At 39.5% G+C, this 17,118-nt stretch overlaps 1 protein-coding gene across 3 annotated transcripts in view; it reads right to left on the bottom strand.

The window, feature by feature from the left end:
- Positions 1 to 17,118, bottom strand: part of LOC146307737 (RNA-binding Raly-like protein) — a 138,994-nt gene that overhangs the window by 70,393 nt on the left and 51,483 nt on the right. For all 3 annotated transcript variants that reach the window (XM_084747654.1, XM_084747653.1, XM_084747655.1), the window contains exon 2: positions 9,002 to 9,275. In XM_084747654.1, the coding sequence (XP_084603780.1) occupies positions 9,002 to 9,257 (256 nt within the window). In that variant the 5' untranslated portion in view covers positions 9,258 to 9,275. The remainder of the gene's footprint in view (positions 1 to 9,001; positions 9,276 to 17,118) is intronic.

The raw sequence follows: 17,118 nt of genomic DNA, 5'->3' as shown, positions 1-17,118 counted from the left end.
AAGTAAATACATCAAGGGAGTCTTACAATCATAACTCTTCATAAAATCTTTCAAACTTTGAAAAATCTGAGTTTGATTTAAGATACCTGCAATATACAGCAATGGATGTTCAGATAACTGAGGTGGGAAGAAACAAAGTAAAGATGCTGTGTTACTGTACCTAAGTAGAGTTTTCAGGTCTGTAAACTTTATTTTTCTGGCAATGGTTTATTTGTTAAACACAAATATCTGTACTTTCCCGTCCTTAAATTTTCCAAACAGGCTTGTTACTTCAGTTTTGAATCATTTGAGCGGAATTATCATTTGTATTTATTTTGCATCACTGGGTGCCGCCTTCCCAACACCAAGACTGATTTCAGCTTAAATGGATGAGACAATAGCACATAGAAAAGGGTTAGGGTTAGGGTTACGTAATAAGACAAGAAAGATGTAACAAGATGAAAAATGTAAAAGACGTCAAAAGTCAAAACAACAAAAGACAAAAAAATGTAAAGAAGTAATAAACAAGTAATAACATAACAGGGTGAAAATGTCCTTCAGAGGGCAACTTTTATACTTAGTACATTTAATTTTTACTTTTACTTGAGGAGGAAGTTGAATCAGTACTTGAGTCCTTTTTACACAAGTATCTGTACTGGACTTGAGTAAATAATGTGTGTACTTTTGCCACCACTGTCAAGTAGTATATGGGTTATATTGAGTCAATGGATTGCACACATGTAGATTTGGAGGCTCAGCAGTAACATGTTCAGCCTTAGTGCATGCTGGGACAGCTGAGGGCAAAAAATCTGTCACTCTTTGTCTCGATGGCAGCCCACTGAGTCCGCTGAAGAGTGAGGCCACGGAGATGCAGCAGATAGATCTCAGTGGGCGAAGACGGAAACTGCTCTGATGCGTTTGAGGTTCATGGATGCCAGCAATCATCATGTCACTGTGTCACGAGGAATTCCCCCCAGTCAGCTTTTAGCCAGAGGGAAGGAAACACACAACAACACAAGCGAGACATAGAAATATTTGCTCTTAACGTGCCTTATGCCTCAGCAGAGCGGCTGACCCTACACAGCTGAAACACTAAATAAAAAGTAAGAGACTTTATTGTAAGATTTAAACTAATTTGGGGGTCAAAATAGAGAGAGACTGGTTCTGTGTCCTAGTTACAAGTACATCCAACACACTTAAGTATGAAGTTCGTTCACATTAGAAACTATAACAAAATAATGTTAATATATTAATCGATAGTGGAAATAAGGTTGGAGGTTTTAGGGATTTTGAAAAATGTAACGCAAAGATAGCAGAAGTGAAGGATAATGCCATACAAAACAGGCAGCCAATTGCAGGCTGACACTGGCCACGCAGGCTGAGAGTCACGGCTATCTCATTGAGGTGCTGCAGTTTGCACACCTGTGCACACAGGCAGCGTTTCTGCTGTGGTGCTGCTGCTGCGGGCCCAGAAGAAGAAGAGTTCAGAAGAGGAGAAAAGAAATGTAACCACAAAGCAGTGTGGTTTTTCCAACTCAACCTGAGAGAGACAGACAGGGAGGGTGGGAGGAAGAGAGAAAGAACAAGAGACTGCACAGGAAAACATTCTGCCCTTCACTGAAACTGTAGTGACAGGTGTCATGTTGCTGATATGATGTTGATATGACAATTAACAGATCATTTTCACTGCAGCAGCCGCGCTGGTCATGTGGGCATGTGACTGCTCTAATCTGTTAATAAGGGCGTCAAACACATTCACGCCACGACAACACGATCCGCCGCGCACGCGTGCTGCTCGAGCAGGCAACGTGGCCAGGCTTTTAAACCCAGACATCCGGTGAGTCAGACTAATGTAAAGATGTCAGTACGCGCACTAAATTTACTGATTACATTTTAATTATTTTGCTAATTACACCCCTTCCCAGGACTGTGATTGCATGTACAGACTGTGCTTAATTGGCTGCACTCCAAAACAGACACATCAGGAAAACACATGTATTTAACATGGCTATTTATTTATTTTTTTCATCTTTTCTATGTAACAAGCAGTGCACTGTCACGGCTAAATGGAGCCCAGCCATTGACATTTCCCTCACCTGTTCGGACAGAACAACTTAATCCTCTGTTATTGGAGTTCAGCCAGAATATCTGAAAACACTCATGTAAGTTTAAAGTGCCGTTAAATCTAATTTTGGAAAATGGAGAGACATCTCCAGGAACATCTCAGAAAACAAAAAGTACTAATCTTTTGATTTCTGTCTGTGTGTCTAATATAATTTCTAGTAAAACTGAATTTATTTCCTGTACACTGCCAGGTTTCTGGTGTTGATTGAAACTCTTATCCCACAGTTCAACCCAAATTAGAAAGAGAAGAGCTTCTCACAGTTAGATCACATAAAAGCTTATTTAGAATAGTGGCACGGCATACTTCTAATACGGTTTGCCAACACTTATTACAGACTGTGACATGTATTGTTCATTTAAAGTGATTTAAAATGATGCTTAAAAGACAGTCTTGTATTGTTGTTCTGTTTTGATGTAATTTAATGTCTTTGTAGCTGCCATTACTCCTGCCAAGAGACTGCAGTTGAAAATTAGCCAAGATAAAGTTAAACTGGCATATTTACAGAAATGTTTATTAATGTGCACTGTCAGTATAGAACAGTATTTTATAAATATGGATTTCAGTGTTTCACCGCCATGGAGAGAGAAATAAAAGCACACTAAATCCATTTTTCTCATTTTTTTTAATGTCAATTCTACCATCCTACCTTTACATGGAAAATGGAAGAGTTACTCACAGCTGCAAAACATAAAAACATATTTTGCATAGTGGTGATTCATCCCCAGTAACATGTTATTAAACATTTTGCTTTCCCTTTTTGGTTTCTAAATTTTGCACTGGCATAGCAGATATTTTTGACCAAGCTTTTACTGGGTATGATTCCAGCTAAGTGGAAAAATGCTTTAGTGGTTAGTGCTTGCACAAAAGCAGTGATGTCTCCAATCTCAGTAACTACCGTCCAATATCAGAACTCCCTTACTTAGTAAAAATCCTCGAATCATTGGTCAATTCGACAACTTATTACAGTCAGTTTTTTGCTGCAGCTTCAGTCATCGATAACTTTGTCTCCTCCCTAGACAGAAACAGTTTTGTGCTGCCCTCATCGTTGACCTTTTCAAAGCATTTGATACCATTGATCATAATATCTTACTCCATGAACTACAGTCCAAAAAGTCTGGATGAAGCCACATTTAATTGGTTTCAACTGTTCCCTCGGAGAGAGAACTCAGACCGTTGTTGCTGATGGTATTCAGTCACGCCATCTGACCACCAGGAATGGATTGCCACAGGGGTCTACTTCGGCCAACTGCTGTTTACTTTGTACATAAATAACATAATGACTCCAAATCAATAATTCAATGTCCACTTTTTTGCTGATGACACAGTTTTCTATGCCCCAGGTGCCTTGACCCCGATGTCTTCCAATGATCGCTACTCAATAACAAACTACTTTTAAATGCAGATAAAGACAAAGGGCAACGTTATTCTCCACCTCTACCAGTAACTCTTAATATCCTGCCAATACATTGCTCTGGTTGAATCCTACAAATATCAAGGAATTGCTCAGGTTTCATATACAGCCTCAGGCCCCAAAATTAAAAGCCAGCCTGAGCCTCTCTTATAGAATTAAGGGATGTCTGTCTCCCTCAAACCATAAAACAAATGTGCAGCCAAGCGTCATGTCTGTCCTTGACTATGGATATATTACAATACAAATGACAGAGGAAAAAAAAAGCCAATCTAATGGTATTCATTTAAAACTAGTAACTTCATGATCCAATAATAACTCAACCTTAGATATCCCTCATCCTGGTTTCAGGTATAATGCACTTTTTAAATGGAATGAACTGCAAACTGCCCTCAAACTAGAGTCTTACATTCCCCTTGGAGATTTTAAAGCTTTACTATCTAATAATCTTTTTTTGTTATTCCGGCTTCCCATTGTCTTCTTGGGCATCTCTTGCAAAAGAGATCTTAATCTCAGTGAGACTGCCTAACAGAATAAAGATTAAATGAAAATAAATTTTGAAAAAAAGAGATGCGGTCCAAGATCCATGGATTAATGTATTATGTAAAGTATAATTTCCAGTAAATTCTGCCAGAACATATGCAGATTTTTACACTTTATAGTATTAACTGGGACACCATCTGGCTTTGCATGATTCAGCACCACAGAGGAAAAAAAAACAACAGAGGAAAAATTCTTCATGTCTGCTCTGCAAGACTCAGTATTCAACATCTGTGATCATGTAAATTACTTTTAGAGAAATTTCTTCACATTTCTAAGTCTGACTTGTGCAGAGACATTGCACTTACGCCGTTCAGAATAGCATTGCATGCTATTTAGTAATGATTGCTGTGCTCACAGTCCTAGATGTGATCTCATAAACTCCTATTCATATTTGATAGGGTAATGGAGCATCCATTTTTTTCACTCAGTGGCGGGGGCGAGGAAGGTGCTGCCAGCTGTGTTATTATAGAATTTTTGCATTCTTTCATCAGCTGTTTTTCATCCATATGCACACACAGAGTGACAGTCTCATCCTCTGCGGTGGCGGCGGGCGATGACCTTTGACACTTGTGTGTCACTGAGTGCACAGATTAGTCATCACCAGTGCGTCTGAGCAGCTGAGCTGGATCAGTGCAGTCGCAGTATGATGTGATTATTCCACTGACCTCTTTTCCAGTGACCACTGCCAGCAGAAAATCATGCTATTCAAACCTCCACAACAACATGTTCTGCTGCTTTTTATGTGGGCTGCGGATGATCTCAGTAAACACAGCCAGCGAAGGTTCAAACGCCATCATATTCCTCCAGTAATGCGGCGATATTAGCTTACCTACAGATGTGATCTTTGAAATTGAGGTGCAATCAGCTTGCAGGTAATAACGCTTTAATGAAACGTTTTTCGTGCAGGAAGATAGATCCTTTTGCGGAGGTCATTCCTCAACTCTGAATCATTATGTGCCTGATTCATTTCTCTGACATGTTAATATAAAAAGCATCAGCTTGGGAGGATGAGACTGAGGGTGTCCTTAATTGTCAATTAAGGATGTGTCTCCCAGTCATACTCATGCCACATGACTCGTAGGTTGAGCGATAACAACAAGGGCAGGATTGCCTTGCTGCGAGGGATGGTTTGAAATGAAAATACTTTTGATTATGTTTGCTTTCTCAACCAAAAACAAGCAATCACACATGAAGAGAGTCAAATGATTTGCAGAGAAGTAACAAATAAATCTAGTATTACAATAGTATTATGGATATGTACACTCTTAGCAATAAGGGTTCCAGAATGGTTCTTCCTGAAGAACTAAAGGTCTACAAAGAACAATTTGCTTCTGAAGAAACCTTGTTTGAAGAAAGGGTTTGTCAAGAGTTCTTTGTAAGACTAAGGGTCATATAAAGAACCCTTCTCATCCAAAGAATCCTTTTTGGAAGAAAGAGTTTTCAAATCCTTAAAGGCCTGTTTCATCAAGGGTTCTTTGTATCATAATATAAAAGGCTTCTTGGTAGAACACCATGGGTGGGTTATAGATAAACCTCTTGAGACATAAACGGTTCTCTGTAGAATCCACTGAGTGTGTTCCATATAAAACCCCTGGAATATAAGAGGGTTCCTGGTTGACCCACCAAGTGTGTTCTAGATGAAACCCTTGTAATACAAAAAGATTTTCAACAGAACCCCCTTGGTGGGATGTTCTAAATAAATCCCTTGGAATCTAAAAGGGATCTTGGTAGAACCTCTTGGGTGAGTTCTTGTTAGCACCCTTAGAAAGTAGAATGGTTCTGGATAAAACCCTTGGAAAGAGTTCTGAGTGGAACCATTACACCATAGAAGGGTTCTCTGGGTGAAACTTTTCACAGATGATTCTAGGTATAACCCTTTATGTTTGGTTCTAGGTACAACTCTCTAAAAGGGTTCCAAGTAGACAGGCTCTTATGAAAGGCTCTACCAGGAACTAAAAAGGTTCCTCCAATGGGGACAAACCAAAGAACCCTTTATGGTTCTAGTTACTACTCTTATTTCTGAGAGTACAGAGTGGTCAGTGATGGTTTTGGCTCTGCCTGGCTGGTTGCAACTACGTTTTAATAACTGATGTGTTTTTCTGCTTCTTCTCTGATTACAACATCCATAACACCAAATACCAAACTAATGAAATGCTAAGAGCAACAACACATTAACTGCCATTAATCAGGCAAAGAGCTCGTCATTATTTGCTGCTGATTTTTATCTATCCATCATGCAATGTTGTGCCATTAAAAATTGTTGCTATGTTTTAAGTGTTGTCGGAGTAGAAAATCAATTTTTAGAGTGAACATCTGATAATTTAAGTGTGGAAAGGTATTAAACACCTATTCAAACAGAAAGGCCTTCATAAATAACCTCTTAGAAAAAGGAAAGCAAATGAAGAACCCACTTAAAAGAGGCTGCAGACCGATGACCTGTTCTGTTGATGCAGTTCAGACACAATAAACTTTAAATTGGCTCTGTATTTTCTTTCTTTAACTATTAAATTTTAATTCTGCACATACATTATTTTAGTTACCGCTAATGTTCATTAACACAGGAGTTAACAGTCTGGGGAATATTATTTTCGCTGGGTATAATGCCCTTGAACTGGCATTGTTTACCTCAGTTGTGTTCATTATCTTATATTTAACTTTCTTTCTTGCACTAACGATCCAAACTGCCCTGGGGATATTATATAATGGAGCGGAGGAGCGTCTGAGCAGTTGGAGAGATCATCTTCAAGCTGGAGGACATGAGTTGAAAAACATATCCTGCTGAAATGTCCATTAAGACACTGTCTTCATACCAGAACCACGGGCAATCTCCCTAAAAGTGGACAGTGGACAGCCCCACACCAGTGTATTTGGCATTTTTATGAAGAATCCTCCACCGTATATCTTCTTAGCAAATGTCTATGCTATTGCTCTCCATGCTAATGTTGTTGATCAATCTGGTTGCCATTGCAATGGACTTTGTCCAACTATTAACCACAGCTGCATTCCCTATTTGAAGGAGAATGTGTACCTAAAAATGTCAGTTAACACTGGCTGGAGTGAGGTTTGCTGGTTTCAGTTACCACATTATAATTAAGTGAAGCCTGCCAGCTATGTCTGTCAATAAAAGTCAGTGTCCACCAGGAGGTTCTGAATTCAATTCCCTTAAAGGGAAAGTTATTATCACCACTCTTCAATCCCTGCTGCGCAGAGCTTGGTATTTCTTTGTGTGAGTGACCAGGTCAGAGCCATAATGCACTGCTCTCTTTACAAAGCCATACATTTTTAAAATATACTGAATCGATACTAATTTAGTATTTCTGTAACATACTAGGGTGTGTAAACGCAACTTTACAGCGTCCTCCATTTTACTGAACTAAGACAACTGTAATTGCCTGTTAACTTCACACTTAACTCATTAAAACTACAGAAAAAACAAAGCAAAACTCACCAAAACTGTCTTGATTAGTCCTTCCACTTTTAAAACAATCACCAATTCTGGTTTGGTCAAAATAAATCCTCAATTCACTGCTTTAGATGTGGAAATATTCTGGCTCTACAGGCTATTTTCTTCCCACTCATCCACCCATCCTTTGGCTAAGTGGGTGTGTACTGTGCCACTGAATTAGTCTGTCCTCGAGCAGCTTTGTTCGTAGGCTGACCATTAAATTAGCAAAATAAAATGCCAAAATCAACCAAAAAGACCACCCCCTACCCTCCACAAAAAAGCAACCAGCAATGGTCTTAGCCAATAGCAGATAACCAATATATTCGTCCAATTGGCTAAGCCAAAACACGCTAAAAACAGTGATATTTGCACTCCTTTCTCCCTGTCTGTTCCCTTGTTGAAAGACCAAACATGTTGCAATCCACTGCACCTCCATGTCCAACTAAGAGTCCCTTTGTAGTTACGTTCTCGTAAGTCTTAACTCCCCAATCTCTGCTGGGTGATCTTGGTGTACCACTGAAGTGGCAAAGTCAGAGCCTAAATGCTAAAATCTATTCTGCAGATATTCTGCATTCACCTCAAAATCCAATACCTGTTCTTCCACTTCCATCATGCACTGCTCCTTTTGATCATCTCATGGTGATATTTTTAACTGTGTATAGCATACTAACACCAAGTGATATTTGTACTCTTTACACTCTGGACACCAGGTCTCCTTGTTAAAACGCCACCCACATGGCAAAGACTTTAATCAAAAGGTCTCTTGCCGGTATGCAGCATCATCCAGTCATGTTTGTAAGTGTGTTTTAAAGCAGCCGTGTCTAGAAATGTGCTCTGCTGTATCTTTGCAACTCATCCTCACAGGCTTCACAAAGATGTTTTAACAAGATAAGGCTCAAGACCATGGCCTTCACAAGCAAAACCAAATTCTGATTGAGCAAAACAAATGTGAATAAAAAAACATTTCACAGTCAACTTCCACCAAAATAACCCATTACAAAGCACATACACAGCTGAAAATCAATGCTTGCACAGCGTATTTTAGCTGCCTCCCATGCCACTTAACATATTCTGCTCCTCTCAAGTAGTGTGTCTCAAGAACTTTGACATAGTTTTTGCAAGTTGCTGCCTGGTAAATGTAAAAATCAAACTGTGCTTACATTCACTAGTGGATCAGTTAACAGATTCAGCGGGGATTTTCTCCAGAACAGCGTGACAACAAACACAGACGCTTCAGCATTTAGGAGCCAAGGGAAGTTCTAAACTAAAAGTCTGAGAGATGCCTGAGGCATTTTGTGTTCCCGAGAGAGACAATCCATTCCTCTAGCAAAGGACTGGCTTTAACAAAACATTGTGTATTTCAAGGGGAAAGTTTTTGCGAAGTGCTGTATAGACTGTATCTTGCTGGCCCTTCATGATTTCCTAATGGCATCTGCAATGCAAGCAATGCAGAAATTTCTCACTACAGACAGATGCAGCAAATGCAAAGAAGACTACTCACCAAGAGGCTGTCCAGCGATGATACGGGCATTTTCTCCCGCCACGGCTGCTCGGGCGTTCCTCTCGTTCAAATACTGTACGAAGGCGTAACCCTTGTGCACAGAGCAACCCACTATCTTGCCGTACTTGGCGAAGATGACTTCTATGTCGGTCTTCTTGACGATGGCTGTGTTGAGGTTGCCGATAAAGACTCTGGAGTTGAGGGAGCGTGGGTCATTCTTGTTGGTCACGTTGCTGGTCTGGGTTTTACCAGTCATTCTCCTCCAGTTGCCCTCCTGGGACACAGACAGAGGGAAGGGGGGACATGGCTTTAGAGGTTTTTGACGGGCCAGCTCCAGCTAATTCTGCTAAACACTATGGAACCCCAAAGTCTGCAATATTAAATCAATAAATAATAATATAAATTAATTAAACTGTCTAATAATTTAAGAAATTAATTTTGAGATTCTCATTTTCATACTACATGCCCCAATCCTCCCACAGGCCCACCAGTCACTAGCTTACTTGCTGGCTCCTGTTAGCTAAAGAAACCACAGATAAAGATTATATTTTTCCTCATACTTTTCCTCCGTGTCTTTGATAAAAACATTTTGAATCACAACACTGCCAAGACACTGTTAACTGTTGCCATTCACACTGGCACTTCACTTTGAATCTTAATTGAAGTTAAACTAGTTAGCTAGTTAGTCGGAGTGGTAGGTAGCAGGAGCAGAAAACTATGACTGCCACTGTACCACATTTAGCATGTTAAAAAAGCTAAAGCTAACCTCTCTTTTTACCTTTGCAAGGCCTCACATGCTACCTACCTTGCCAGCTAACTAGCTAAGCTGGTTCAGAGTTACCTGGGCAGCCTTGTGATTTCAAAGATGTTTCCTGGAGAAATCAAACAACTCTTTCATTGTGGTACAAAGAATTTCTCTACCCAACAGGAGCTAGCTCATTAGCTAGCTTGCAGATTCCTGCTCAGAGCATAGATGTATAAAGGGGCCCAAAAAGCATTTTCTCCATAGACCACCATTATAAAAGAGACCTTAAACCATGTTCAATTATGAGGTTCTACATTTGTAAAAAATTCTGGCAAAGCAGGAGAAGCACTACTGCGCATACAGAGCTGCAGGGATGATGTATTTTTGTAGGCCAACCCGGGGTGTTAGCATTGCTCTGGTTCCCTCTACGAAGAGTCAACTGTATTTTTCCATTGGATTTTGGACTGATGCAGAAAACAAGCTCTGTGGCAAACCAAAGTTTATGACTAGTTTTGTTCAGCAAGATAATCCTCAAAGATGAACACTGCTTACGTGACTTTTGAAGAATATATGCAATCGGACTGACTTCACATCACCGCCATAAATGACTAGTGTTTGGTGTGATGATGTTTAATATCTCCAACAAACTCTGTAGTCTCACGTAGCCACTTGTTAGCAACCACTTTTGTGAAAACACAAATATTTCAAAATTCATGAGTGGGTTATTTACTGACATTTTATGCCACAGAACAAAATGTGAAAATCTCTCAAACTCTGTTGACCACAGAGCTTATTTCAGGCATTGAACCAAAAAAAAAAAACCCATTTAAAAAACCTTTGCCTTTGAGATGAGGGAACCGGAGGTGCGAATATGCTAACTCATTTTCAGGTTTTAGGTCTCATTCCTGCAGCGCTCTATTCAGTTGGCTGCATACCTCCAGAAGTAAACCTGGAAGCCAGAATCTTTTTTGGCATCTGCACAAGGCGAGCAATTCTTATTGGATTAAATACACACCATCTTTAGGTCTGGTATCCAGCTCTTATAATACATCCATGGATGAAAGGTGATTGGCTTTCAAAGGAAAGCACAGCAATTCATCACTGTCATTAAAAGTGATATTATTAGTAAAATGTGACCAGGAGAAATGCCGAAGTAAAGTTAAAATAATTTCTTAAATTATTTTTCAATTATTTGGCTCCATTTTGGTATTTATTTATTTCATACTGAAGACTTTAGGGCTCCATAAAGCACAAGTTTTGTATTTGCATTTAATGTTGGAATCTCTATCACTGAATTTAAATAGACTTTTTTTTTTTTTTTGATGAAGGCTTTGGTGAAGGTTTACCTTATTTAATTCACGCGCAAGGTCACTGGCCAGTCAGCTGCTTACCTAAGCCACATTTTTCTGCATGGTTGAAATGCTACCACTGGATGGCTGAGCGGAAGAATTAGGAAGGAGCAACAACATGTGAACGTCGCAGCAGTTCCTTCTGCTTTGTGAGAAAGCAAATACAGTAGCTGTCAGTGGGAACGCTTTGCTATCTCAATACCCATATTGTTGCATCCCTAATGCTTTGTGTGCCGTTTCACTGATCACAGAATGCGTAGGCTGTAATTCATGTTACAGTTTTATTCAGACTTTTTAGTGCTGTCAAGTTATCAGCGTACATTAGCTTCAGCTTTTGTAGGCCTTCCCTGCAATTATTTCTGAGTGACCTTTTCATAACCCGAATGATAGTTTTTATGAAAGATGACTGGCTGCATGATCAGGGGACTCATATCTCCCAATGAAAGGATGCACTGTTGAACATTTCAAGTTCTATATTTAATTACAGTGAGCACATACATACATCGAACTGGAGACACATACAGAATCTCTCTCTGCTTTTCTCATTGATTTTCCTTCTTATCCGCACACACCATTTCACTTTTATAGCTGTAGAAATCCAGGTTTTCATTACAGTTTATATTCCAAAATGGATTACACTTAGTACATTAAATACTGTGAAATATTGTGAAGAAAACACTGAATATTCAATATTTGCCTCTTCTGAGTCTCTGTCCCTGACACACGGTGATAACAACTATTCAGCTTTGAGACGAAGAACCTGAATAATGGATCCAATCCTCAGTAAATAGGATTAGTAACCAAGGTAACACTGATGCTGCTGGAATATCGCATGGATACACACATGCACACACATTTTGTCACCAGCAGCCTTTTCCCCCCATCATCCAACTTAATTTTCCATCGCAAGAGGCTGTAGATTACAGCACAGACCGTCTGATTCGACACTGTGTGGCCCCAGTATCTTCACAATTACATGAGGTAGTTTTATTGTGAAGTGTTACACTATAATGGGTTTGTTCAGCTAATTATAGCATGGCATGCGATTATGTCAAAAAATACAGCGAGTGGATGTGATTCATAACTGAGTGATGCTTAAATTCCAGCGAGGTGTCGGCTGTTCTGTATCTACAGTGGATGAAGGAGGAAAGTGTCCAGTCATCCAGGAAATGTGAGAGCAGTCATGTGATTTACAGAGATGAGGTTCTCTGTCTCTGTCCAATACACCTGAGATCACACTAGACATTCAGCTGCACATATATTATTTCACTTGGCAGCATTTCACTTATAGGTCGTCTTTTGCTCTAAAGAAAAACTCTAGCTAACTAGCTAGCTAATTCACACCAATTGTTAGCTAGCTGGTGTTTTGCTAACTTGACAAGTCCTCCAGCAACATGTTTTGACCGTCTTCAAAATTTGGTTTTCTTTTCAACATAGATGAACATAGCACATAGTATATGTAGGGCAGAGTCACCTTAATTGCAATTTAGACTCACACGCGCTTCAGATGTATCATCGGAAAGCGTCAACTTTTGGTTTAATTCCTCATGAATTGTTTTCTCTATTGAAAAACTTAAAGTGGTTTATGATAATACACACATGTAGGTAGTTTGCCCGACGATATTAAACAGGTAGCTAAAACAAATCTCAATGTAAAACAGTGAAAAGTGAAAGATTTTACAGTTGTGGTGACTCTTCCCTACAGAAAGCTTCAAAGGGGAAAACTGATGAGGTTCCACTGAGTACTAAGCCTGCTTGTTTGTTGTTAGAGCACAGATCAAAAAGGGGGCAGGATTTAGAAAGTATCAGTTGTGGCTCTTTTTGTTATTAATTTTTGATCCACAGGGGTTTTATATTTGTAAAGCTTTTTTAGAGCAGAGAAAAGTGATATTGAAATCGGTGGCATCATTTCAAACTAAAGATCATGGGTTGAGAGGGAACTCGCGTGCGAGGCCAGCGGGAGAAACATTACTGCGTATATTCAGCAGGCTGCAAACCACCATAAGTAATCCCAGAAGCTAGATATTTTATTGGTGAGGCAAGCAATTCTTACTGTACTGAATCGGTAACACTCAACTTAATATTTTCAAACCAAGTTAACAGTTAACAAACAAAACTGCTTTAAATCAGATGTACTTATCCATTTGATTGCTTTCAATTCAACCGTTTGCATTAATGCAACTTAAATTTCAGCCGAATTAACCAAAAAGTTTCAAATTTTCCAAATCACAGGAAAAGTAGCTTTTCTATAGGAACCTTAGTGTGTTAATTTAGTTTGTTAAATATAAACGTTAGCATGACTTGGTTCAGTGAGTTATGAAAATTTAATAATTTTAACTGATTCAGGTGGGCCATTTTATATCTAAAATAAAACACTGGACTTGCATTAGATTTAGTCTTCTTTCAGAGTCACCAAGAGAAAATGGCAGCTCAGCTGCAGGGGTAATAATCTGGAAAAAGACGTCATGCTGTCAGGCACACAATACTAAGAGAAACCAAATCGACATGCTTTTGTTTGCTTTTGTTTAAATAAGAATAGCAGGTTAAGGGAACAGAGTGTAATTTCAAGTTGTTATAATCCACAAAAGTAGACTGCCATCACTAAACCAGACAGCTAAATGAGACTTATTCATAACATTATATTACTTCAACTACTACTGAAATACACTTTTTACAACGTACATCCATGGATGAAAGGCTGGGGGCATGTGACTAGCTTTGAAAAGAGGGGGTGGCAATCGGTCGCTGTTATGAAATCAAATGTGACAAAAATAAAATGTCACTCAGAAAAATGCCAGTTGTAAGATTTGTCAGAGCTGTTCTTAAACGCATCAGGATGTCAAAAACCGACATTCTGGGTTGGTGAAATGTCCCAAATACCAAAAAAACAATGAGAGGAAAGGAAATACAGGCAGAGGGTGGGGTCTCTGAAACCACCGCCACACGATGACTGACAGTGATTATGTCGTATGAGTCTATGTAGACTATATATGTCCTTTAAGAAAATGTTGCAGATTATACCTCTGAGTTGAGTTGGAAAGGTAATTTTGAAAAATACATTATATGATTAAATAAAAATTAACTGTGTTGACATGAACATAAAAATGATAAAATAACATTTCACAATAATAAAGTCAAGTTTTAACAATTTCTTAAATTACTTTTTTTGGGCTTTTTTTTTTATTTTATTTTTTTTTTTATTTACTACATTTTTACTCATATGACACAGCTTTGTTAAATATTTCATTCTGACTGGTCAATCACAGTATGCTAAAGTCTGTTATTCCTGTATTGCAAACTGTTGCTATGCAGAACAGACTATGCTATAGACACACATCTTATCATAGTCATGGCAGCAATGAAATCCTTTTTAAATCCATAGAATTTTTTGTTAAGTAACCATGTAATAACAAGAAAAATGTACAAAGTGCAGGCCATAATACGAAATTCACCCTGTTGGAGTGAGTTTGGTAACAATGGCCTGCTCACTATCCATCATCCCTTTCTTGTCTTATTTATTCATTCAATACTGAACATTTTAGAGCTCCATAAAACACAAGGTTAGAATTTGAATTGCTGAAATCTACATCAGTGAATTTAAATACAGACGTTTTTTGTTGGTGGTTCTGTATCTACAGTAGATGAAGGAGGAAAGCGTCCAGTCATCCAGGAAATGCGAGAGCAGCCATGTGATTTACAGAGGCGAGATTCTCTGTCAGGCATCCATTACACCTGAGACTGAGATCATGCTAGACGTTCAGCTGCTCATTCATGGATAAACACATATTATTTCACTTGGCAGCACATGTTTTTAGCATTACATCACCCTACACTATAATGCCATTCGCTCTCCCGTGACTGCTCGACACCCACCGTGGGCGAGTGACGATTCACGGCTCCTATGGGCTCGCTGTTTACGCTGCAGCATCGGTGTGTGTTGTTTTTGCGCGCGGGTGTGGGTGTGTGTGGGAATGAACTGCTGCTTGCCATCTCTCAAGTGGCCTTGACATTTATCAGCAGCAGACACTGGGAATTAATGTGGCGCAGGCACACACACATACATGTGCTAGCTCAAAATGAGCTCCACGATGGCTGGCTAACGGTAGTTTAAACCCACAGTCTGACACCCAGCCCATATTGATGTACGTGGACAGGTCACAAGGAACATGACAAATCAGTGCAGGAGCGTTAGATTGCCTCTATCGTCAGATAAATCAGGAGTTGGTAACGGTCACGGAGCCCCTTTACCACTGCTTACTGTTATATTTCATGTTGTCTTCTTTGTTGTTTTCTTTAGAGCAGGACACTAATTTATTCCATCAGTGGTTTTCCTGCTGACCTTGCCGTTTAGTTTATTTACAGCCTCCATTAAGCTTCTCATCCTTTGAGGTGATAGCGTCATGAAGAGAAACATGGGAAAACAACACAGGAAGTGATAGGCGCCGGGAGTGTAATTGGCAAAATAATTGTTCCAAGGACTTGACATTTGTTATCAAAAAAAAAAAAAAAGCACAAAGAAGAGCATCACCCCAGAAATGCAGTGCTTTTAGTGGAAAAAATGATGACCCAGTGTTGAAAGCACACTCTTTAAAAATGATTACAGCTTCTACAGTACTGCCTTTTTGTCAGTAAAGGGGCCGAAGACAGATAAGTCTTCATTTTCACTTTCATGCCGGCGTGGTCGTGTCAGAATAGGTGTCACATTTTTCAAAAGGTGGATGTCTCATTTTGGAATGAAACACAGAAAATGCTGGCAGGCCTCGCCTCTATATATATATATATATAAAAAAAGCATCACAATCTCATGCCGATGATGAAAAATAAGGATAAGGTCAGCGGAAAAAGCGGCAAGGTCGCACAGTTGACAGGACTGCCATGTTGGGTAAAATAAAAAAAGAAAGGATTTCGCACAAAAGTAGCCATATTACTGAGTTGCATCTTGCTCTTAAACGTATTGTGCCGTGGTAGACAGGCTCTTAAAAGGTTGTTGTTTGGGTCTGGCCACCTGCTTGATTTATAGACATTTTTCCACGGAGGGAGGGAACTCATTGAATTGATTCCTTTTGTAATTTCCTACCACTCCACCACTGTACATTTCTCTCCGCCATGCCTCAGCCACTCTGCTCTGATTGTTGCCAAGGCAGCTTGACGGGCTGAGGAAAGGCGGGAGAAGCTGCTCAGTGAAACAGAACAGAGAAAGGTAGCCTGATACACCTTTTCCATTGGTGTTGCTGCCATGTACTGCAGAGGTGGAATAATTGCTTCATGGATTCCCTCCATTTATATCTTGTCTTAAAATGTGTCTCTCTGCCTGTGAAAGCAACAGCAACAACCGAGAAATAAATTCCCTCTATTTGTAAATCAATGCTGCTATTTGTATTGTAGGCTGCAGAGCGTCTCTGGAGTGCGACCAGCCACAAATTTGTGCACTTCTGTGAAGCTTCTGCCCTGCACAGGCAAAGAGTAGTCACAACATTTTGCCTGATTTGAAGGTAAAATTAAAAATGTAAATTAACGTGAACAGGATAATGGCCTTAAAGCAATTAAAACCCATACAGGACAATCCACATTTCTACCTGCCGCTTGTAAAAACGTGTCTAGTCTTCAAGAGAGAGAGAGAGATAAACTTAATTTTCCCCACATTTCCAATCAGTTGCTGCCCTTTGGCTTTATGAGTCAAGGCACACAGTGTTGGGCTGGAATTCAACTCAGTAAGTAGACAGCTACAGCAAAGAGGGTCTATAAAAGGAAGAGGAACAACTCTAATTTTGCCCGCCAAGGGTGCTTGAAGCGCTGTAAAAGCATAAATGAATTACTGTGAATGGGACATTTACACAACATCACTATTTATGACCATCACCAGTCATAACTGAGGGACTCTTTTTTTCCCCGAATAATACTTACAGAGAAAGACAGCAGGATCTGCCACTCATTTTTTTTGTATTGTTACCTTTTGTGCTGTATTTACTCATTTGATTTTGAAATGACAACATGTAATGTGAGAGGAGGGAGCTTGAAGTGAC

Source organism: Lutjanus erythropterus, chromosome 21 (assembly GCF_056507025.1).
Source record: "Lutjanus erythropterus isolate fLutEry1 chromosome 21, fLutEry1.hap2, whole genome shotgun sequence".
Taxonomy (NCBI): Eukaryota; Metazoa; Chordata; class Actinopteri; order Lutjaniformes; family Lutjanidae; genus Lutjanus; species Lutjanus erythropterus.
The sequence above is the reverse complement of the archived record's forward strand: the minus strand, read 5'-3'. Positions and strand labels throughout refer to the sequence as shown.